At 40.4% G+C, this 25,531-nt stretch overlaps 1 protein-coding gene across 3 annotated transcripts in view; it reads right to left on the minus strand.

The window, feature by feature from the left end:
• Positions 1 to 25,531, minus strand: part of LOC121871103 (plasma membrane calcium-transporting ATPase 3-like) — a 135,387-nt gene that overhangs the window by 88,359 nt on the left and 21,497 nt on the right. For 2 of the 3 annotated variants that reach the window (XM_042373251.1, XM_042373253.1), the window contains exons 3-12: positions 21,552 to 21,746; positions 21,104 to 21,142; positions 19,858 to 19,954; positions 17,381 to 17,504; positions 12,337 to 12,472; positions 11,246 to 11,341; positions 10,660 to 10,779; positions 7,786 to 7,988; positions 276 to 424; positions 1 to 88 (exon numbers count right to left, since the gene is read on the minus strand). The exon at positions 1 to 88 is cut by the window's left edge and continues 248 nt beyond it. In XM_042373251.1, coding sequence (XP_042229185.1) covers positions 1 to 88; positions 276 to 424; positions 7,786 to 7,988; positions 10,660 to 10,779; positions 11,246 to 11,341; positions 12,337 to 12,472; positions 17,381 to 17,504; positions 19,858 to 19,954; positions 21,104 to 21,142; positions 21,552 to 21,746 — 1,247 coding nt within the window. The remainder of the gene's footprint in view (positions 89 to 275; positions 425 to 7,785; positions 7,989 to 10,659; positions 10,780 to 11,245; positions 11,342 to 12,336; positions 12,473 to 17,380; positions 17,505 to 19,857; positions 19,955 to 21,103; positions 21,143 to 21,551; positions 21,747 to 25,531) is intronic. The other variant, XM_042373252.1, reaches the window with a different exon arrangement.

Raw genomic sequence — 25,531 nt, forward strand, 5'->3', positions numbered from 1 at the left:
CTTGGAAGTATAGTTAGTGTTGATACTGATGGCAAGAACCATCATCTCAGCCATACTTGTAGGAAGCGTTTCATACTTGGGTAGAGATCTGATCAAGAAGGCAGCATTATATCAATTTTAATTTAGTTCACAGAAATGAAAATGTATTGGGACCTGTTTAAATGTTTTGTTTTTTCTCAATGAATTCTAATGTCAAGACAAGAAAGAACAAGGAAGGTAATATTAATATTGTACTACAAATATAAATTTGCAACACTGATTAATATTAGTCTCACTTATATGTGGTGCCAGCCATGTGGGCAGCCACGACAGTCATGCGGTTGGTGGTGAGGGTGCCAGTTTTGTCTGAGCAGATGGTCGTGGCATTCCCCATGGTCTCACAGGCGTCCAGGTGCCGCACCAAGTTGTTATCTTTCATCATTTTCTGCAATAAAACTATATGAACAACCTTAACTCCTGAATGTAAATCAGTTTTCTGTTCTGGCACAAATTTAATTAGATATTTTTTCATTTCTCTCTACATTTCCACTCACCTGCCTCACCACTCATTTTTTTTCTCTCTCTCTCTCTCTCTCTCTCTCTCTCTCTCTCTCTAAGTTTCTCGTCTCTCTCAGAATTTTTCTTGCAATTTCTCTCTCACACAATAACTCTCTCACACAATCTCCTTCTATCACACAATCTCTCTCACACGCACGCATGCACGCACGCACGCATGCGCACACACACACACACACACACACACGTGCTCCTCCTCTGTCTGCCCTGCACCGTATCTTCAGTCTTCTATTGTACAATACGTTAATCTGATGCATAGGATACCTAGCCTAACCTAACCTTGATTTATTGTACAGTACTTTACTCTGATGCCCAGGACACAACCTAATTTAGCTTACAGTACTTTACTCTGACACTCAGGATACCTAATCTAACCTATCATACAGTACTTTACTCGTTTTACTTTTATCCTCTTCACCGCGGATCGGCACATTGGCCTCTTGGGCGATCAGTCACATCTCTATTACGCATTGGCTCCTGAATGTATCTGAACCTGCTCCAGTGCTTGTCAAGACTGATCTTGAGAAAGCTCACACTCAGTGCAGCCACAACACTATGGTAAGTTGTTCTATGAGTTCATAACTCACTCCGAAAAAGTTTGCCCTTACAGCTTTCTGGGGTTGCGGTTTCTTCAACCTTGAGCTGTGATCCCTTGTGGGGCAAGCGTCCACCAGCTCTAGGTAAGGACACTTGACTAAGTAATGCCATTTGAGATGTTTATACACCTAAATTAGGTCCCCATTGCCCATCAACAGCATAAGCTAGGCAATTGCAGGTGCTCTAATCTCTCTGGGTAGCTGAGGTGCCAAAGTGCAGGCACTAGTCTGTTGGCCCTCCTTTGGACATTTTCCATCAACTGACAGTCCCGAACATATCTCGGGGACCAGACGGGGTGACAGTACTCCAGGCGAGGAAGCACCTGACTCTTGAAGATCGTTACGAGGGATAGACCATCTAGATATCTGAACGACCTTCTTATAAGACCTAATAATTTAGTTGCTTGGTTTACCTTCTCACAATGGTCGGAGAACTTCAGTTCATTATCAACATACACACCTAGGTCCTTTTCACATTCAGTCTCAATTAATGCAGTTTCTTCATCCCGTTGGGAAATACTGCATGATACACCTCCTTACCGTTGGTATATTCCAAGTGCATCCTCTTACACCTCGTGACATTGAATCATAGTAGCCATTTCTTTGACCATTCTTTTAGCTCACAGAGATCCTTCTGCAGCTCTTCACAGTCTGCTTAGTTCTTAATTTCCAGAAATAAGTTGGCATCATTCACAAACATTTATATGGAGAAATGTACAGCTTCTGGCATGTCATTTATGGAGCAAACAAACAACAGCGGGCCCAATATACTGCCCTGCTTGATACAGGTACACATGATTTCGTGCCATATATCACCACACACTGCTTGCGATCATGGAGATAGTCTCCGATCCACGCTAGGGCACTTCCCCAAATCCCGTACTTTTCCAGTTAATTTTCAGCCTTTCATGGGCTATGCTGTCGAAAGCCTTGGCAAAATCCAGGTATATAATGTCGATATTACCCACCTGTTCCAGAATTTGGGTCCAAACATTCAGTACCTCGAGTAATTGTGTTGAGCAAGAGCGTCCCGGCATAAAACCGTGTTGGCAACCCATTACAAGGTTATTTCGTAGCAGACATTCCATCATGGCATCTCTTATAATGCTCTCAAGTATTTTACATACTATGCTGGTCATGCTTACTGGTCTATAATTATATGTGGACTGACGATTGCCCTTCTTAAAAATAGGACCCACATAAGCCATTTTGCAATGACTGGGGACCTTTTGGTCATCCAGGCATTTACAGAACAGGATCTTCAGGGGATCAGCAAGCTCGTGGCACAACTCTCTTAGTACTCTGGGATGCACCATGTCAGGGCCGAGACTCTAATGAACCTCAAACGCAGGAAGATTGTTTGCATCATCTCTTGTGAACACCAAGGAAAAGAAACTGTTCAATGCCTCCGCTTTGTCCTGGTCAGAATTTGCGTAACTACCATCTTCAAGCGTCAGGTCCGATACTCCTACTCGCGTTCTTAATTTCAACTTTGCAAAGCGGTAAAACGTCTTTGGGTTTGACTTGACCTCGCTTGCAACCAGCCTCTGGAACTCCTTTTCAGCCCTTCTTACACTCTGACTTTGCTTGGTTCCTGGATCTGCATACACCCTCCTGTCTTGCTCATCGTTTAACCTAACCCATGCCTTGAGTTTCTGGTTTTCTTCTTAACTTTGTCGACCGCCGCATGGTTCGTGTGTCGTAGTCTCCTTGTATTCCTGGATGCACTGGGTTTGGTCTTGGGGATATATTTTTTGATCAAATGGTTCACTTTACTGGCTATGATATTCAGCATAGCGAGTCAGACCAGTGGATACCCCTCAACCCGTCATAATTTATCTTGTAATATTTGCACCTTGGCCTGGTTTTGTCGAGAACCAAGTAACAGTTAAATCTGAAGGACAACATTACATGGTGGCTAGTGTCACTAGGTGTTCCAGTTTGGCCTCCATACCCTCCCCGTTTGTTATGATGAGGTCCAATGGCTTGGGTGTTTGCTCCCCTCTGTAATGAGTCAGGTCTTTAACATGTTGGAACAGCAAATTATCTCTCAGAATTTCTACAAAAAGAGTGGCGAGGTTACTTTTGTCATTTAGCGTGAACTCATTTCTCCAGTCGATGTCACCAAAGTTAAAGTCCCTCATGATTAGGAGGTGGCTAGGGTTGAGCATCGTTGCATTGTCAATTAAGGCTCTTAAGTTCCTTTGGTTTAATAAGCTACAGTTGGGGATCTGTAGATACACCCGACAAGAAGTAAGCCTCTCCCCTTTAATTTAATTTTACACCACTTGAATTCTTCAAAAACATCCTCTCCATGTACCCTCACCTGGCTGGCTTTAAGGTCTTGCAGAGCACTGATAACCACATCCCTCTTGCAAGTTTCTTGAGAAGGGTTTGTAAATAAGTCATATCTGTCAATACACAAACAGGTACTCCCCGACTTAGGACGGGGTTAGGGACCTACATCCAGGTTGTAAGTCGAAATGGTCGTAAGTCGGAAATGCTTAACACATAGAAAATCGAAAATTTGGGTCTCTTTTTCTTCTCAGCACCACAAAACACTCACTTTTAAGCTTGCCAGCCATTTTAAAGTGAATTACAGATGAAAATTTTGTGTCTGTACTGACTTTGGGACTCAAAAATACATAATTTGACCACATTTTGGTATTACTGAGGCGGTCGTAAGTGCGGGTGGACGTAAGTCTAGTTGGTTGTAAGTCGGGGAGTACCTGTATTGAACTCACATTCCTCCCGAGTCAATTCTCCTGTTCTTGTATAACAGTTCTACAACACTTACACTATCGGTTTGATGTACCTTCAGTAGTGTTTCAAACTCCTCTCTCTTATCAAGAACCTATCAGTATTAGTGTAAATGACTTTTATGCCGGAATTTGTTCTCGGTAACGTCCCTACTCATGGTAGTGACTCCAGCCCCCCTCCATTCTCAGCAGCTGCAGTATTTGCTTAATACACTATATTTTTCAAGGTGTGGTCAGAGATGTCATTGTTTACATGATGCTCGCCTCCTCCTGGGTGGGCAGTAGAGCAGTTGGGGGGTGTACCGCTGCCCCCTGGCTCTGTGCTGGCACTCTGGCTTCCACTACCCTTCCCCTAGATATAACCAACGTACACCCGTCCTCGTTCCTCCACCTCTCCTCCCACCTCTGCTTCAAGCCCCGTAGAAGTTTTTTGTGTTGTTCCCTCTGCATTACCGTGCGATTGTGGGTGAATGAATATATTCCGAAATGCCTCGCTCCTTGCTAAGTTTCTTGCCTGCCGAATAACTTCCCATTTCTTACCCTCACTCACTAGTGTAATCCTAAGGGGGCAAGGCTTGTCCTCCTTCTTTTGACCTAGCCTCCTTACATACTAAGGGGGGGCTGCAATATTCAGAGCCGCTGCATAAATATTCTCAAATTGCAACTTATCATGTGTTTTCCTACTCACAGATTCCTCCGACTGGCTCTCAGGGACTCAAAAACTATTACATTGTTCTTGTGTTTGAAACATTCCCATTGTTCCTCCTCTTCCCTAACAGTTGGTCTGCTAGTTGCCATCTCTTTGAAACACTTCTTCAGAGTCTCTAGCTGCTGTAGATCCTGTTCGGATCCTGCATTACTCTCTGCCACCTTCCGTGGTCTTGCTAAAGCCTGAACATAACTCTTCTTCGCTACTCCCTCCATTCTATCAGCTACTTCCTCAATTTTAGCGAGGATCTCTTTCCCAACTTGCTCTAGTTTGGCAAACAGCAAGGATCCAGCTTCATCTATTTTTGTCCCGAAGAAACTAGTTCCTCTATGATTTGCAATTGCCTCTTTTATTTTGATTATGCAGTCAGAGCAATACCAACAACAGCCTCCATGCTTTACCGCATTATGTGTCATCCTAAACACTGAATTACCAAGACCCACACAATGTACATCCGACGTCGCCCTTCAGTACACCCAGTCCTTGCTTAACGTTGTCCCAGACAACGTTGTTTCGTTATAACGTTGCTACTCTTTAGATACCCGTGATTCTGACAACGTTGTTTTATGACCTGACCGATTCGTTATAACATTGTCACCCAACACGGACTACTTTGTATGGCGTGCCACCCTCTCTTACCTTGGCGTGCTATGCTCTCTCGCGGAGCATCACAGCGTCCCCAAGCGTTTTCTCCCCAGTCTTTGTTAAGCTTCCACAACGTACGTGCATGCTTCAGTGAGTTTGCTATAAATACTGTACTGTAACAATTCGAAATGGCTCCCAAGAGTCCCAGCCCTGACATAGTGCATCCCAGAGTGCTGAGAGAGTTGTGCAACGAGCTTGCCAAGCCCCTGAAGATCCTGTACTGTAAATGCCTGGATGAACAAAAGGTCCCCAGTGATTGGAAAATGGCTTATGTGAGTCCTATCTTCAAGAAGGAAGATCGCCACTCCACGAACAACTATAGACTGGTGAGCCTGACCAGCATAATATGTAAAGTACTTGAGAGTATTATCAGAGATGCCTTGACGGAACATCAACTACGAAACAACCTTGTAAAGGATTGCCAACACGGTTTTATGCCGGGGCGCTCCTCCTTAACGCAATTGCTCAAGGTATTGGATAATTGAACCCATATTCTGGAATGGGGTGGTAATATCGACAATATATACCTAAATTTTGCCAAGGCTTTCGACAGTATACCCCCACGAAAGGCTGAAAATCAAACTGGAAGGGTACGGAATTCAGGGAAATGTCCTAGCGTGGATAGAAGACTTTCTACATGACCGCAAGCAGTGTGTGGTGGTTAATGGCACGAAATCATCATCTGTACCTGTCACAAGCGGGGTACCACAAGGCAGTGTATTGGGCCCGCTGTTGTTTGTTTGTTTCATAAATGACATGCCTGACGTTGCACACTCCTCCATACAAATGTTTACGAATAACACCAAGTTATTTCGGGAAATCAAAACCAAGCGGACTGTGAAGAACTGCAGAAGGATCTCTGTGAGGTCCAAGAATGGTCGAAGAAATGGCTGCTGAGATTCAATGTCATGAAGTGTAAGAGGATGCACCTGTGGCGTACCAACGATAAGGAGGCGTATCATACGTCCCAACGGGAAGAAGAAACTGCACTATTTGAGACTGAATGTGAGAAGGACCTAGGTGTGTATGTTGACACTGAGCTGAAGTTCTCGGGCCATTGCAAGAAGAAGATACATCAGGCAAATAAATTATTAGGTCTTATAAGAAGGTTGTCCAGTTATCTAGACGGTCCGTCCCTCATAACGATCAAGAGTGAAGTGCTTCCCCATCTGGAGTACTGTCACCCCATCTGGTCCCCAAGATATGCTAGGGACTGTCAGTTGGTTGAAAATGTTCAAATGAGGGCCACCAGACTGGGGCACTACTCAGTCGAGTGTCCTTACTTGGAGCTGGCAGACGCTCGCCCCACAAGGGGTCACAGCTCAAGATTGAAGAAGCCACAGGTCCAGAAAACTGTGAGGGCAAACTTATTTGGAGTGAGAGTTGTGAATTCTTGGAACAATCTGCCAGAAAGTGTTGTGACGGCACCGAGTGTGAGCTCATTCGAGACCAGACCTGACTAACATTGGAGCAGGTTCAGGTACATTCAGGAGCCGGTGCATGCCCAGTACTTGCCAAAAGTGAGTAAAAACAAATTTAGATTTAAGCACAAGATTAGTAAACACTGGTTTGGAAATAGAATAGTGGATGAGTGGAACAAGTTAAGGGACATCATCATTAACTCGAACACGCTGGATAGCTTCAAATATACAGTAAGTTGCAAGGATATACGAGCAATAGGGGTTGGGTGTAAACAGTACTGCCCAATGTGGGCCAATAGGCCCGCTGTAGTTTCCTCCCTTCTTATGTTCTTACTCGGATGCCTAGGATACCTAACCTAGGCTAACCTAGCCTAATCTAAAAAACCTGTTGTACAGTACCTTATTATGATACCTAGGATACCTAACCTAACCAAACATATCCAACCTGTTATACAGTACTTGACTCTGATGGCTAGTGCACTGCTCACAAAAGTTGATAGGCCCTATGGTTTTGTATTGTCCTGTACTTACTTCCCACTGATTTACTTGCAGTATTTTCACCAATCTGTACAAGTGGTTTAAACTCCTATGTCATATCATGCTCATCATATCATGCTAAGTAATTTTCAGGTCAAAATTTCAATTTAAGGTTACCATAATGCAACCAAAGTCAATGCTGAAAGACCATTATATCGAGGGTACTGTCAAATATGAAACCCTCATATAACAGACTTTATGAAGAGAGATGTCCATTATATGGAGGTTTCACTGTACATTTGTTACCTTCAGTAAAGCATATACAGTAAATGTTTCATACACACTTATAATGTATCTACACTCAACACCCCATGTATCCTCGGCATCAAAGTACAGTATTGTACTATAGGATAGGTTAGGTTAGGTTTGGTTAGGTTACAGTAGGCTGTGTATCCTCAGCATCAGAGTAAAGCACTGTACAATATGTTACGTTAGGTTAGGTATCCTAGGCATCAAAGGAAAGTATTGTACAATAGGTGGGGTGAGGTGAGGTTAGGTTAGGTTAGGTTGGGTCAGGTCAGGTAGTGTTATGGGCATGTCCAGGTAACTCCACACCCACCTACCTTGACAGAGAAAGCAAGAGAGATGGTGACGGCAAGGGGTAGGCCCTCTGGCACTGCCACCACCAGCACTGTTACACCGATGATGAAGAAGTGCACAAATGAGTTGATGTGACGTACGTTGAACTCCTCCTTCTCCACTACATACATCTTGACGCTGAAAGTCACCACCAAGATCACTATTGTCAACATAGCTATCGCAGAACCTGGAAAAGTGTGAAGAAAACAACATAAATGAATTATGGTCGGTTAAAGCATGTTAGCTGGATTCAGTAACTTAAGAGTATGGGATATATTACATATACTGTACATGTATCATTAAGTAGACATTAATTTTTAACCATTTGCACTTAAAAAAAAGTGTGATTTGATTCCTTGTTTCCACATAATGAATAACTATTCATTTTACCAAACGTAAAATTAAAAAAAAATTTTGTACACATATCCCTTAAACTTCGAGGGTTTAAACATCGTGGCCCTTGCCCCTCTACAGGTTGCATGGGGAGCAAGGGAGGTTGCATACGTGCATTTGACAGCTTCCACTATTGGCAGCGAGAGAATTGCCCTGAGTGCTACAAGTGCTGCCAGTACGACACTGCATCTAAGAGACAGAATATGCACCTATGCTCTTCATATTTCATATTTTGTCACATTAGAGTATTAAAATGATTTTTCCACATCTTTTATAGTTATATTATATTTAACAATGGCAACATGCATTACCATCTCTCACAGTCTCACAGGCCACAGCTGACTGTCATGTCAGCCAGCTGACTTCCCGCACACATCTCAGAGAAACAGACTTCCTTAATGATTATTCTACTCTATAAAAACAAGGTGGCTTAGAAATAAAGAAAATACAATATAAAAGTATAAAATAAGAAAAACGAAGAGCATGGTTGTGTATGTGTGAGAAGTGAACGTGTGTGGAAGTGGTTCTCTCCAAGGCCTTGGCTATAAATTACATCGCCAACTCACCAGCTGAGCCACCTAGTACAGTGACCCCTCCGTTAACGAACTCAATCCGTTCCAGAAGGTCGTTCGTTAACCGAAAAGTTCGTTAACCGAAACCATTGTTTCAATGGGTTTTTGGGTAATTGGTTCCAGCTCACCGAAAATTTCCTAAATTCAACAAAAATGGAAGAAAAGTTCACTTACTCTGAGGTGTGTATGTAGAAGGCTCCTGGATGATGATGATGATGGGATTTAGAATGGGGGTGGAGGAGAAGGAAGAAGAGAAGGCATTGGGGTGAAAGAGAAGTCACCCCATGGTGCCATTTCACCCATAAAATTTTAGCTCTCTTGGTGTAATTCAAGATTATTTTCTTTAAATCAATACTGCACTGCATTATATATTGTCAATATGTAAAATATATTTCAAAATGACCAATAATTTGCTTGGAAACACAGAAAAAAAGCGTTTAGTTGAAGAGAGTCTCAAGCAAGATGTTACCTCCAGTGAAAACAGAGAGAGACTAACTCCTGTTTGCTGTGTTAAGAGGCTGGATGCCGCGCATTAAACTAGTCACTTTACCTTCAATTATGTTCAATAATTGTTAAAATGACTAAAAAATTGAATATTAAACTTTTAAAATTATTGAATAGTATAAACTTCTTGATATTTACTAAAATAGTAAGGCATTTAAGCCCTAGAACCGAGTAATGTATTGGCTGACTGATACTAAAGCTGGTTGCCCGGTCAGTGCAAGTGAAAACATGTTGAAGTCGGTTCGTAAGAACTTCGTTAACCGAATTTTTTTTCGTTAACCGAATTGAAGATCCTTATGGAAGGCAGTTCGTTAATCGAAATTACGTTAACCGAGGTGTTTGTTAAACGAGGGGTCACTGTATACGTATTGTTACTTGTAAAGAAACTATAAAAATGTTGAAAAAATCATCACAATACAATACTCTTAGGTGGCTTAGAAATATGGAAAATATAATAAAAAACTATAAAGTAAGAAAAATAAAGAGCATATGTGGGAAGTAAATGTGTTATGGAGTGGGTTTATCTTCATTTTGGGGCAAATTTGACTTCCTGGAGATGAACATCTAAGTTTTGGGTCTTTGCGGGGTTTTCATTAACCTAATCCATGGGTTGTGTAAAGAATATGTGTATTACATCCCTTTTTGTTCAAATACAGTAAGAGTACATGTATATTCATTTGTTGACAACTTTACAGAAAACCCTTGTTATTCACGGGGGTTAGGATCCAAGCAATGGCGTGAATAAGCAAAACCACAAATAGCAACTTTTACTACCCTAGTGCACTACTGTACACCTATATCAAACAACCGACCAATCGAAATCACGAATCGCAAACCCGTGAATGGAAAGGGTCTACTGTACTTATTTGTTTTTACTTAAACAAATCTTATATTTTTTTCTACTAATATGAAATTCTAGTCAGTCTTCCTACATGGTCTGACCATCACTCACCTCCACCACACACACATACTGTAACAGCAACACTTTTATGATCATAACCACAGCATGGAACACACTGACCCTCGACTTAGTAGTAAACCTAAATTTATTCTGATGAACTATCTGAATCTGAATACTTCTTAGACAACCTTTTATCTTTTCCAAGCGTGGAACCTAAACTGCCTTTTCATGCTTTAATAACTTTATTTCTAAAAGACAAATACATGGTACAGTAGTTAAAACAACTACAGGCCTGTATTTGTGCAGGTGGGGGTCGATATGCTCCGAAATTTTATGTGTGAATAGTGACAGCCTTCATATACCAAAATTTATCGTCCATGGTCTCATATTGTTTCACACAAAGTATACACAGATAGTTGTTTTAGCTACTGTATTTCAATGATGAAATTGTCAACAAATGCTGTAAACCACTTAAATCATTTTCTCACCTGCATATCCAATGTGAAGAGCTAATCTTGAAAGTTTTTGTTGTAAGACTGATTTATCTGATTTTTCTTCTCTTGTCTGTTTGAGCTTTTTTCTCTCTGTCTTCGCTTCTTTGCTTTTCTCTGTCAGAAAGGAAAATTAATCATGATAAGTTACATGCAACAGAGTGAAAAATAAGGTGTGGGTTGTATAGTTAAGATGAACTCATAAAATAAAGTTGCAAAATATAGTACTCTACTTCACATATAATTATCTATTGTTTATTTCACAGTTGCACAATAAAATAAACTTTCCTATGGTGGCCAATATTCATGACACCTACACCTTACAGACTGTTTCCAAGATTTCCCCTAACAAACAGGACTCACCAGTATAATCTAATACAATACTATCCTATGGTCCTAAGAGTTTGATTTTGTGAATTGTGAATCACTTGTAGTGCCCAAGGCTAACTAGTGACAAATAAATCATCTCACCCTACAACTCACTTAAGACAAAAAATTCACCAAGCACTTCAGCACACATCTACTTCTGGCATTCAGTATCATATGCGGCATTCAGAACTTACTGGTGGTACCTATAAATCACCTGTGGCTCCAAGAAGAGTCATGATGATGCCAGCCTGTGAGTTGACACCGACACCAGTCACTAACATTCTCCCACTCCCCTCCATTACTGTTGTCCCTGAAGATAGATGAAGTGTTTTTTGAGAGTTACAATGACTGTGGTAAACACACTTACTAAACTTTACCCTACTACAGGTATGATGATTTCCAATTCTACATTACATCAAACAGTTTTAAAGGACAGTACAGTACAGTATTCCAATCTGTTTTCAACATCTGTAACCTCACACTAAAAATGTGAGGTCATTCAAAATTTTCCACCACACTGTATTATACATTAAAGTTTGAATTATACTGTACTCTTTTCCTGGTGAATATTCTGGCAAGACAATGGAAGAAATTATAAATTGAAAGGAAATTTAACCTGAGTAAACCTGGGTTGAGGCAGATAAGAGGAGCAAATACTGAGGAAGAGAATTACCAAAGAAAAAGAAAAGGTGAGAGACTAAAAAAAAAATAACAAAGGGTAAGACTAAGAAGAACATGAGAAGAGCAAAACAGAACTTAATAAACTAATAAAATTGTTCAAGTTGAAGCAAGTCACAGGAAAAACACCGCCTGTCACCACAAGATCCTTTTTGCTCTTCTGTACTACTGTTACCGATTTGACCAGCCATTCTTTCAGATACAGTTACATGGTATCTACAATTGCCATATGGCATTACAGGTTAAAAAGCATTTGTGTAAAGACCGGGTGGAGATTTTTTTTTCCATTGGGGAAGGGGGCAAATAATGTTTTGTCCAAAGGTAACAGAGACTCACTAGACCACTGGAGAAACAGTGGTCTGAGTAGAGAAATAAGTTGTTCGAAGGAGATTGAGATGAGGACAACAAAAGTGAGAGAGATTGAACTGAGAAGAACAAGGGGTGAGGGACTAACCTGAGAAATTGAAAAGGTAAGAAGAGCAAGGGTTGAGACATAAAAGAGAGACCCGAGATGCATAATGGGTGAGGGAGAGAAAGAGATGGACTTATTTGGGAAGAACAATTACAAGGGGTGAAAAATAGACTAGCTTGGGAACAATAATTACAAGGGATACAAGAGAGACTGACCTGAGAAAAGCAGGGGGTCAGAGGTCTCGCTCTTGGTGACGTGGTCACTTTCACCGGTAAGTGAAGACTCGTCCACCTTTAAGTCCGAGCCCTGGATCAACAAGCCATCCGCTGGTAGCATGTCCCCATACTTGATCTGTTTCACACATGTTTACCTCTGATTATTCCATTTAAAAACTGTTGAGCAAACCCCAGTACAAGCTGTACAAATATATGTAAAATCTAGTAACAAATGGCAATGCATGACAATTTACAAAGCACCAACAACATAACAAGCGTTTAAAAGGAAATGTTCACTGAATGTGGAAAACAATTACAGTACATTTGGTAATGCTAGAAGTAAACTGAGGCTATACTTGAAAAAAAAAAACATTGTCTATGGTATTTTGGTATTATTTCACTTTTTGTCACTAAACAAATCTCGGGAATTTTATAATTGCAATCAGTAATTTTGACAATTCTAAGACACTTTTCTTCAATTGCATTTCTAATGTAAATTACATATAAGTGATATACTTGTACAGTACAATAAGTCCTCGTTAAACGGGGTTATGTTCCTGGAAATGCGACGTTATACGAAACAACGTTAAGCAGATAAATTTTCCCCATAAGAAATAGATAAAATACAGGAGTTATGTTCCTGAGCTTCCCTTTGCCCTATGAAATACATTACATATACAAAAAATCATTGCCATTTCTATAGAAAATAGTGCAGTGAGTTCTGCTATAACGTGTGTTTTGATAACGCGAATTTGCTCTAACGTGATTTATGAATTAGGAACGATATTTGTATAACGCGAACGCTTGTTTGCTATAACGCGATTTTTGCTTACTATTTCTCCAATTTTGTGGTATTAACTGTGAATATGGTAAAGAAGAATATCTCCAAGAAGCGTTCTGGTAATAGAATTCCCGGTGATGATCGTAAAAGAAAGGATATAACACTTGAAGAGAAGCTCGATGTTATCAACCTCAAAATCACCCTTCTCCCCCATCAAGTTACATTCATATTTTTTCAAGGTAAATTGTTACATTTACTGTATGATTTCATTATTAGATATAATGTAACATTTATTTAGACTGTGCTATCCTTTGTGTTAGGCTAACTACTAAATTTTTTCGATTTCGAGTAATCTGCACCTAAACCTATTTTCTCCATAAGCCCTGTTATTTCTATTATGCGATTTTCTATAACACGATATTTTACAAGAACACAATTATCGCGTTATAGCAGAACTACCTGTGCATACATATACAACTCCAAGTTTTTATGGGAACTCACCGATGGGCAAAGGTGGTAGAGCGAGTGTGTGGTGGGTAGTGAAGCTGAAATCCGCAAACTCTTTTGAAGTGAATTGCGGGCCATTATCTGTGACTAGAATCTCAGGTAATCCGTGTCTACTGAAAACCTCACGGAGAACCTTTACCGTAGCCTCGGCCGTAGTACTCTTCATTTGAACTACTTCGGGATACTTACTGTAAGCATCGACAAGTACAAAGTACATCTTTCCCAAGACTGAACCTGCAAAATCAGCATGAAGTCTTGACCAAGGTTTGGATGGAAAAGTCCACTGATGAATTTGTGCAGTAGGTGAATCTGCCCTCATGGATTGACATACTTGACATGAAGAACAACTCCTTCAATTTGCTTGTCCAGATTGGGCCACCATACAGTACATAGTACCTTGCCACTGTCTTCATTTTAGTCATGCCTAGGTGTGTCTCATGTAGTTCTCGAAGTATGTCTCCTTGCAGTGCAGTGGGAATTATGACACGAAGTCTCCATAGAACACACCCTTGTTCAATGCTGATTTTATCTCGATGCTGTAGGAAAGGTTGTAAACTTGGATCACACTCACCAGTACAGTACTTGGCCATCCACACTGAGCATATTTCAGAAATTTGGATGGATAATAATGGATCTACTGCAGTTTTCTTCTTGATCATTTGATGTGTTACAGTTGTGATGATGTCTGTTTCAAAGAAGTAACAATTTACAACCTCACTGTCACAGTTCACTTTTGTAGCCAGAGGGACTCTTGACATGCTATCTGCATCAACATGAGCAGCCGTGTTCCTGTATTCTATCTTGTAGTTGTATGAAGCCAACTTAAGTGCCCATTGAACAACGTAGTGGCACACACCCAGAACATTGAACAACGTAGTGGTACACACCCAGAACATTGAACAACGTAGTGGTACACACCCGGAACATCGAACAACGTAGTGGTACACACCCGGAACATCGAACAACATAGTGGTACACACCCAGAACATTGAACAACGTAGTGGTACACACCCGGAACATTGAACAACGTAGTGGTACACACCCGGAACATTGAACAACGTAGTGGTACACACCCGGAACATTGAACAACATAGTGGTACACACCCAGAACATTGAACAACGTAGTGGTACACACCCAGAACATTGAACAACGTAGTGGTACACACCCAGAACATCGTGGTACACACCCAGAACACTGAACAACGTAGTGGTACACACCCAGAACATTGAACAACATAGTGGTACACACCCAGAACATTGAACAACGTAGTGGTACACAAACATCGAACAACGTAGTGGTACACACCCAGAACATTGAACAACGATAGTGGTACACACCCAGAACATTGAACAACGTAGTGGTACACACCCAGAACATGAACATCGAACAACGTGGTACACACCCAGTGAACAACGTACACACCCGGAACATTAGTGGTACACACCCGGAACATTGAACAACGTAGTGGTACACACCCAGAACATCGAACAACGTAGTGGTACACACCCAGAACATTGAACAACGTAGTGGTACACACCCAGAACATTGAACAACATAGTGGTACACACCCAGAACATTGAACAACGTAGTGGTACACACCCAGAACATTGAACAACGTAGTACACACAGAACATTGAACAACGGTGGTACACACCCAGAACATTGAACAAACGTGGTGGTACACACCCAGAACATTGAACAACGTAGTGGTACACACCCAGAACATTGAACAACGTAGAACATTGAACAAACGTAGTGGTACACACCAGAACATTGAACAACGTAGTGGTACACACCCAGAACATTGAACAACGTAGTGTACACACCCAGAACATTGAACAACGTAGTGGTACACATACAGAACATAACAACAATTGGTGGGTACACACCCAGAACATTGAACAACGTAGTGGTACACACCCAGAACATTGAACAACGTAGTGGTACACACACCCAGAACATTGAACAACGTAGGTACACACCCAGAACATTGAACAAACGTAGTGGTACACACCCAGAACATTGAACAACGTAGTGGTACACACCCAGAACATTGAACAACGTAGTGGTACACACCCAGAACATTGAACAAACGTAGTGGTACACACCCGGAACATTGAACAACGTAGTGGTACACACCCAGAACATCGAACAACGTAGTGGTACACACCCAGAACATTGAACAACGTAGTGGTACACACCCGGAACATTGAACAACATAGTGGTACACACCCAGAACATTGAACAACGTAGTGGTACACACCCAGAACATTGAACAACGTAGTGGTACACACCCAGAACATTGAACAACGTAGTGGTACACCAGAACATTGAACAACGTAGTGGGTACACCCAGAACATTGAACAACGTAGTGGTACACACCCAGAACATTGAACAACGTAGTGGTACACACCCAGAACATTGAACAACGTGGTGGTACACACCCAGAACATTGAACAACGTAGTGGCACACACCCAGAACATTGAACAACGTAGTGGTACACACCCAGAACATTGAACAACGTAGTGGTACACACCCGGAACATTGAACAACATAGTGGTACACACCCAGAACATTGAACAACGTAGTGGTACACACCCAGAACATTGAACAACGTAGTGGTACACACCCAGAACATTGAACAACGTAGTGGTACACACCCAGAACATTGAACAACGTAGTGGTACACACCCAGAACATTGAACAACGTAGTGGTACACACCCAGAACATTGAACAACTGTGGATTCCCCACCCCCGGGTTAGGTTAGGTTAAAAACTGTTTTTTCAGGTGGTTTTTGTTGTTTTGAACACTTTTTACCTTGATTTTTATAGCAAATCTCTAGATTCTGAAATGGGAGGGAGCCTTATCTCAGAAACAATTGAATTGCACCAGAAAAGAAGGTAAAATTCGTTCATAACACAACAACAACCACTGGAAATACAGTTTCAACTTCTATTTCGCAGTGGCAACAGGTGAAAATTTACCGGTATTTTGGGGGCAAATGTTTAGTTTTGAGGTATTTGTGATATTTTTAAAATATCATTATGGAAAATACTGTAATATTATTCTGTTCTTGATTGTAAGTATCATTTTAGTTTATTTCATTATTGGGATAAAACCACCATGTTATATTATGTTCATTGTTGTTTCCTCTTTGAATTGTTACAACATTTGCTTTTGTGTTATTTCAGATATGTAGTGAAATGAGTCAAATAAAGCTTGGGTGTAGCAACCAAGTGTTTTATTTACCACAGTATTTCAATTATAAAGTTTTGAAAATTCATAGAACTTTGATGGTTCTCCTGTTTGTTGAAGCACATTTATTGTCTTCTACCTGTACAGTACATGTTCACGTAATGTACACATGACCAGCCACCACCTTCAGTTAAATAAAGAGAGGTTTGGTAAAGGTAGGTCAGGTTTCCTTGTTTGATTACTTTAGTTGTTTGCATGTTTTAACCTCCACATTTTTCCTCAACTTCAAAGCTCTGTCCACTTTATGCAGTCATTGTCGTTGGTAGTGGGGGTGGATTATATCTCAATACAATACTGTAAATATTGTATCTCCCTTGTAGTCAATTTCTCCAAGATAGGAATCACTCTCGAGTTACATCAAAATATAAAGGAAAAACACAATTTCATCCAACAAAACATACCGTAGGCCAGTGGCCTTAAAACAAATACTGCAACACATAGTACTGACTGTACTGTACACAATATACCAATTAGAATATCTTTGTTGCTGTCTCACCTGGCATATGTCGCCGACGAGGATATCAGTGATAGGCACCTGTAAGATACTCCTGGAACGGACAACGGAGAAGGAGTGAGAGTTCTCAATCCTGGTCTGCAGGCCCCGGAACTGGCGCTCTTTGCTGTGGACAAAACAGTGCTAGGAATCATGCCACTGTCAGTAACACTAGTGCACATTCTCTCCACTCCTGGAGGCTAGTGCCTCCACTTCTAAGCTGTTTTCCCAATCTATGGGATGATTATTGTTCCTTACATGAACGAACAGTGCACTGCTTTCAGATGCTGTTCTAATATTGTACTTGTGCTGTTTAATTCTGAGTTGCACTGCTTTCTCAGTCAATCCCACATAATTTCCATTACAATTGCTACATGGAATGCAGTAAACACTTCCATTTACTTCAATTTACATTCAAGGTTGGGATATTCTTGATTAATATATTAGTAACACGTAATAGTAGAGTAATACTTAAAAACAACATTAATATTTAATAATTTAAGGGACTTAACTAACTGGACAAATTCAATGCGATAAGGTAGAGTCAAAATATTCTTAAATGTAGGAACTTGCCTGGTTTGAGTAGAATGAAAGGATTTTTTTTAGCCCTTTTAAAACAAAGTTCAACAATCAATTAAGGGTACCCAAGTTTTTGTGGAATGGACTGAATGTGTTTCAGTTCTTCATCAATAAATTCAGGGTCACAAATACTAAATATCACAAAAACACAGCAGAAAAAACTGACGTTTTGGTAAATTCATGGTGACTCGATAAAGAAGTATGAAACTGTCTACCTGTGTAGGCTTTCTGTACACTTTGAATTTATAGTTATGACCATTTCTTCTGATAAGCATATCAAGAAATGGAGGGGATCGATCTATTTCTCCTGTGTTATTTTATCAAGATTTATCTTATCCACGTTTTCATTGTGGATCTACATGATCTATATATATATATATATATATATATATATATATATATATATATATATATATATATATATATATATATATATATATATATATATATATATACTTCCAGCCACTTTTTATTTATTTTATTTTTTTACGGGATAAGCCCACCCAGGCACAAGTCACTGACCCACTTTGGGCCTGGGGGAAGGGCGAAAATGTAGTACTTTTTTTTTTAACGTGGCCTCCAGCCTCCCCCAATAGCCACACCATCGCCACCATTTAATTACCTTAATACTAAATATCCTAATACATAAGTAGCTATCCTATCCAAGGGTAAGCTGACCCAACCAGGTGAGAAGGTTGGGTCAGCTTACCCTCTGACCTGACTACCTACCGCTGCGGTGCTTTTGTGAAGATTAGTAGTGACATTACCTATACCTGACCACTGTGGGCTTGATCTCATCCTCCTCTGTATATATATATACCCTGTTTTGTACTTCTACTTAGTCTGTACTCACCCCTGAAGATGTGAATTACACGAAAGCGCTTGGGAACTTCGTGTTTTTCTTTCCTTGTGGTTATCAGGATATATATATATATATATATATATATATATATATATATATATATATATATATATATATATCATAATAGATCCACAATGAAAACGTGGATAAGATAAATCTTGATAAAATCACACGGGAAAAGGGAAACAACGGAGCACCTTAGCTTACGTCTTTATTCAAGAAGCCTCTGAAGATGTCTTGAATAAAGACGAAAGCTAAGGTGCTCCGTTGTTTCCCTTTTCCCGTGTGATTTTATCAAGACATATTTATATATAATCAACACCTCAACCCGCCAGGATTCGAACCCACGGCCCACTAGCCCATGACTGTGACCGGGGAACGCTAACTGCTGGACCACCAGGATACTAGCATGTAAGTAAGTAACCTCGTGTTTCGAAGCCGGATTTGGTAATACGTTACTCTGACCACCTACGTTATACGGGTAGTCCCCATTAGAGGTTCACGGCGCCATAAGCTCGTTGAACAGGCTTTGTGTGAAATATAACAAAGTCTAGAACTGCTTTTAGTATCCTGGTGGTCCAGCGGTTAGCGTTCCCCGGCTAGTGGGCCGTGGGTTCGAATCCTGGCGGGTTGAGGTGTTGATTGTATGTAAAAGTCCGCGTGCTATTGGGCTAATGAAATAAATATGTATATATATATTTATATATATATATATATATATATATATATAATATATATATATATATATATATATATATATATATATATATATAATATATATATATATATATATATATATATATATATATATATATATATATATATATATGGTTCCCTCTGCATTACCGTGCGCTGTACTGTATTAAGGTGAAGTTAATTCTAAAACTGTATAATTATTAAAAAATGAATGAATACAGTAATAGTGTTGTGAGATTTATTGTTAACAATGATAATGACTGGTGTCAGATGGTCGGTGATGCCCTGTAACATTATCTTTTTTCTGTCGGTCATGCTACTGGCCAGGATGGCACCACCTTACCTGTAGTCATTGAAGGCAGTGACGAGAACAACCACTACAACGGCTGCCAGAATGGCCACACCTTCAATCCAAGGTGGAGCCTGCTCTGACTCTTCCTCTATGGGGGATACACAGTGTTAGTGACCCTCCTACACCCCAAGGGCCAACTATACCCAGTACAGTACAGTACAGTTCTGTACTAACACACCTACCCCATACACCATACCACTGTCCACATCACTCTACACTCGTACATTTTGTTACAAATCCAAGTTGGTATGATCTAAATCTTATCAGGTTAGGTCAGGTCAGATAAATTGGGGAATTCTCCTGGAAACAAAATTTATCTTGATATCTTTGACCTAAACTCTGTAAGACATATCTTCACTCAGAAAGCTACAGGGTACCATGCCCTTCATAATATATGTTATAAGGCACCACATTACTGCTATTGGTACCATATAAACACTAATATAGCTGTACTGTATACAGAATTATGAGCTTGTAGCTAATATATTTATGAATAAACTTTCCAGCTGGAGAGATGCAGTAAGAAGCAGCCTGGGACTTTCCAGTAAACTCTACCAGCATACGAGAGACAACCTGACACCATATACCTTGATATCCACACATGTACACTTCTTCAGGGCAATAAATCCTCATTTACCCATCTTCACACCAGCGTCCTAATGCCCTCACACAGTATTGACATATCCACACTCACTCACACCCACATACAGTGTTATGGCATGATTATAATAAATGTTAACATGTAATTTAAATTAACTGAAGTATACTTCACAATTATCTAATGAGGAACATTAGTATTTCCTAGGGCTTTGTTAACCCTAGTGTAATTGAAGCAGTGCCAGTATCCTAAACATGGATTATCTCCATGGTGGAGCCAGCTATTATGAGGATCAAACAAATATTATATGTCGAAAAGTAATGTTTATATTATGTAGAAGTGATGCATATTAATAGAGTTCTGGAGGATAATATGGAATCAACAACAAATTTTAACATCCAACCAATCAAGAAAAAAGCCATGGCAAATATTTGTAAATTCAAAGCATAGTGGAAGCTCTGGGTATCAGCCAAAAGAGATCCTGCAGCAGGATGGTAGGAAAAGAAAGGAAAAGTGGAAACAGGCAGTAACAGGATCGAGTTTGTATGAACAAAGAAGTACAGATGAAAATTGGTAGAACCTGACTGTAGCAAATAGAATCATCTAAAAGCAGGGTAAAACTAAGCAGAACACACTCACCAACAATCAACATGGAGGGATCCATCGCAGAACTGTCCTCTGGTTGCAACAAGGGATGACACAGGTTAACTACCACATTCTGTATACTGGTAACTTTGGGATTACTGCATTACATAAGCACAGCGGTGAGACAGAAAAGGGAGAAACACTTTTCAAAAATATGAAAGAAGAAAGATGTGTCTCAAAAATATTTGTGCTGTAATCACAATGAAACACGCAGCAAGATCTTACAGTAGTACCATTATGGTGGTGAGGTATACAAGTATTTGGTCAGGGGCGACATTTAGAGAAGAACAAGATGTCTAAGGTATTTTCTTTTAGTTAAACAACAAAACGTTTTAATGCATGCATAACATGAGTCTACTAAGTAGATCAGAGTTAAAAGATTCACCATTTCAACACACTTTACCCGTAGAGTACCCATAATCAAGAAAAGTTGAGAACTCACCCAAAGCACTCTCTTCAGTATGGAAGAAAGAGAGGACGATGCTGATGACAGCAGCCACTTGTAGGACAATGAGTGTCGTGTCTTTGAGTGCCTCAATCACCAGCCGCAAGAAGGACGCCGGAGCTTTAGGGGGGATCACGTTGGTGCCAAACACCTCACGACGATATCCCAACTCCTCTGATGTATTGCCAATACCTGCCCACAATACAGGAGGAGTATTTTTTTTTAATGGATTAGGGGAGGTGCACATAAAGTTTCCTTGGAAAGCCAATATCCCCACACAAAGACCTACTAAATACAATAGTCAGGCTAGACCTGCCTAAAAACATTGATAAAATGGAAATGCACTATTTAGTTGTAGAATAAGAGATGGATGCAATTCTTACATTTAACGAATAGCAACTTGTATGTGTATGGAAAGATAAAATAGGGCATAAATAATGATGAACTTTGAGTAAGTGAGACTTGCATGGTAGGGGTCATAGTGGAAAAGTACTTTTATTGAAAAACTTCTTGCCAAGAATGTCAGAAATTAGTTCAAGCTCAAGTATTATTAAAAATCAATAAATAATTGTTATTTGTTTTTTTTGTTTACTAGTGATACTTTTATTCTCTTCGCCACTGATCGGTCATGTCTCTGATACGCACTGTAGGCAGATACTGGGCATGCAATGGCTGCTGAATAAATCAGAACTTGCTCCAGTGTTGGCCAAGTCTGGCAGTGGATGAGCTTACACTCGGTACCATCACAATCTCTCTGGCAGATTGTTCCATGAGTTCACAATTCTCACTCCAAAAAAAATTGCCCTCGCAGTTTTCTGGACTCGTGTCTTCTTCAACCTTGAGCTGTGACGACTGAGAGGTTTACTGTATACACTTCGATTAGGTCGCCCCTCGCCCGTTTGCGTCTGTAGTATAAGCGAGGTAATTGCAGGCGCTCCAATCTCTCTGGATAACTGAGGTTCCGTAGAGCAGGCACCAATCTGGTGACCATCCTTTAGACATTTTCAATCAATTGACAGTCCCTAGCATTTGACAGGGTATGGCACAAGTCTTTGCTTTCTAAACTTCCCTCTTATGGTTTCTCTCCCCCACTTTGTTCTCTAATTTCTAGCTTCCTTGAGAACCAATCTAAGGCAGTATTGTCGAGGGATCGATCTCTCGCTCTTTCTCTACCAATAGTGGTGTCCCACAGGGTTCTGTTCTTTCACCTACTCTCGTCCTTCTTTTTATCACTGATTTACTTCACACTACGACATTCTATCCTTTCTTACGCTGATGATTCTACTCTACACTCTTATTCACATTTTCCCCTTCCCCCTAATTCTCAAACTAGATCTGTTTCTAGAGCTGACATCATTCCATCTATCAATGCAGATCTGTGCAGCATCTCCGAATGGGGAGGTAGAAACTTGGTTAAATTCAATAGTAATAAAACAGAGGACGCAATCATTCAGCCAAATTCTAAAATAGATATGCTAGGCCTCACCATTTCCTCTAATATGTCATGGAAGCCACACATCCACAACATTGCTAAAGCTGCCTCCCGAAAGCTGGGAACACTCCTGAGCAGTTGCTTCACGTTTATAGGAGATTCATTCGTCTTAACTACTGCTCTCATATCTGGGGTGGCTCTTCTGTCCAGCTGTTAGATAGGGTGGAATTGAAGGTATTTCGTCTTATTGATTTTCCTCCTGTGCTTATTTTACCATAACCTTAAACTAAGAATAACTTGTATTCGTAATGAAAGGCCGAAGTTGCTGATGCATGTGGGGGAGTCAGTATATACATGCAAAGGAGGGAGTACGGCATATCCTTCTCATACACCTTATTGTACTAGGTACAGTAAACCCTCGATAACTCGGTATTTGATAATTCAGAATTTCATATAACTCGGCATGGATATGGTCTCGGAATGTATTTGTATAACTCGGAAATGACAAGATATATCAAATTATCTGGGAAAATCTCGGTATATCTGGCCACCTGCATCACCTACCATGCATCTGTGTCAACTACTATGAGGCTTCATTCTTTACCTGCAGTGCTGGTCAGTGTTACTTTTTTACATTTAGTAATTACATGTACACATATATGGGTCAATAACTTTTTTATTGTTGTATTTTTGTAGGAGGGGGAAGTGCTTCGATAAGTCGGAATTTTGGATAACTCGGCAAGGCCAGAGCCCATATGTGCAAAGTTATCGAGGGTTTACTGTACTTGGGGGAAAAACTCTGTGACGAGGTAAACTTCACCTGTAAACACATGACGTGACCACTATAACCAGGCCACAGTTATGAGGAAGATAGGAAGTAATAGCTCGACCCGCTGGTCGTAACTTATTAAATAATTACCATTATCAGAGCTGCGTCACATATATGACGCGCGATAGTGTGAGAACAAGAAGTCTGAATCAATACGCAAGGCGTTCATATGTTCCAGTAGCCTCATCTAACTTATTTGTTCCAACAGTCTCAACTGCCAGTGGGCCTTAACAACTATTATGTATTAATGTGTGTGTGTGTGTGTCAAGCAGATTGTTACAGTGTGTACGTGGGATCCAAAATCAGTATCAAGCCAACTTTGAACTTTAAAAGAGCCTTAAACCCTTCAATAAGTAAAACAATTCGGCGAGTTGCCACCACTCAAGACTATGGGTGTGGGTGTAGTTATCGGTGAGGGTGTCAGCGTGGGAATGAATGTGAGTGTGGGTGGCAAAACTCTCTTATAGTTTATCTTGATATTAGTATAACCATAATATAATCAATTTGCACTTCCCATGAATATTCAAGGTTTTTATCGGTGTCATAAAATTACTCACAATTTTACCTCTTTGAAAACACTGGCGCCGTCAACATGTAAGGCAAGTGCGTGTAACCAGACAATAAATATACAATGTGACCCGTTTCAGAGCAGTGAAACTCTTACGTGAACTGATAACACTGCAGGTAGTACTGTGTCTGGGGAAGAACACGGACAAAATACAGGATATAATATACTTTTCGCACAATTGTAACTGTATTTTCTATTCTGGTTTACTAATCATCGCTTGAAGATTTGGTTTTTCATAAAAAAGAATACATAAAATTCCGAAATAGTCCATAAAAATCGCCACGGTAGGCAAAAGGCAAGTGAACGTTCACTTGACGTAGCTCAGAAAAGCAAGAAACTTGAATCACAATAAAAATGGCGAGTAATTGTTGGGCAGGATGGTATGCAAGAGTTGGAAAAGATAAAAAAATAGAGGATACCCCCACACCGATTACCATTCAGCTGACGTTCAGTAACTTAACCAATCTTAGATACACACTGTCCCTAGTACACACTGTCCCTAGAATACACCGTCCCTAGTTCACTGTCCCTAGTGCACACTGTCCCTAGTACACACTGTCCCTAGAATACAGTCCCTAGAATACACTGTCCCTAGTACACACTGTCCCTAGTACACACTGTCCCTAGAATACACCGTCCCTAGTTCACACTGTCCCTAGTACACACTGTCCTTAGTACACACTGCTTAGTACACACCGTCCCTAGTAAACACCGTTCCTAGTAAACACCGTCCCTAGTTTACACCGTCCCTAGTATACATTGTCCCTAGTACACATTGTCCCTAGGACACATCATCCCTAGAATACACCGTCCCTTTTATATACTGTCCCTAGTACACATCATCCCGAGAATACACCGTCCCGAGTACACATCGTCACTAGTATACACCATCCCTAGTACACACCGTCCCTAGTACCCAAATGTTCTTTCATTTAATCTGAGTCAGATCGTCCGGGCCTGAAATGTCGAATTCTTTTTACGTGTGAGCTTGAGTGGACTTGTTGTGGATGGGAATCTACCTTTTGTTTTTATTTACATTTTGGACACAGCGTCAATCCTCATTGCCTTTCTCTGCCAGCGAGGATAAAATTGTCTTTTTTTTTGGCGTAAGACTTGCTACGACCACACGCTGAGAGGTAATCACACAG

Source organism: Homarus americanus, unplaced genomic scaffold (assembly GCF_018991925.1).
Source record: "Homarus americanus isolate GMGI-L3 unplaced genomic scaffold, GMGI_Hamer_2.0 scaffold52512, whole genome shotgun sequence".
NCBI classification, from domain to species: Eukaryota; Metazoa; Arthropoda; class Malacostraca; order Decapoda; family Nephropidae; genus Homarus; species Homarus americanus.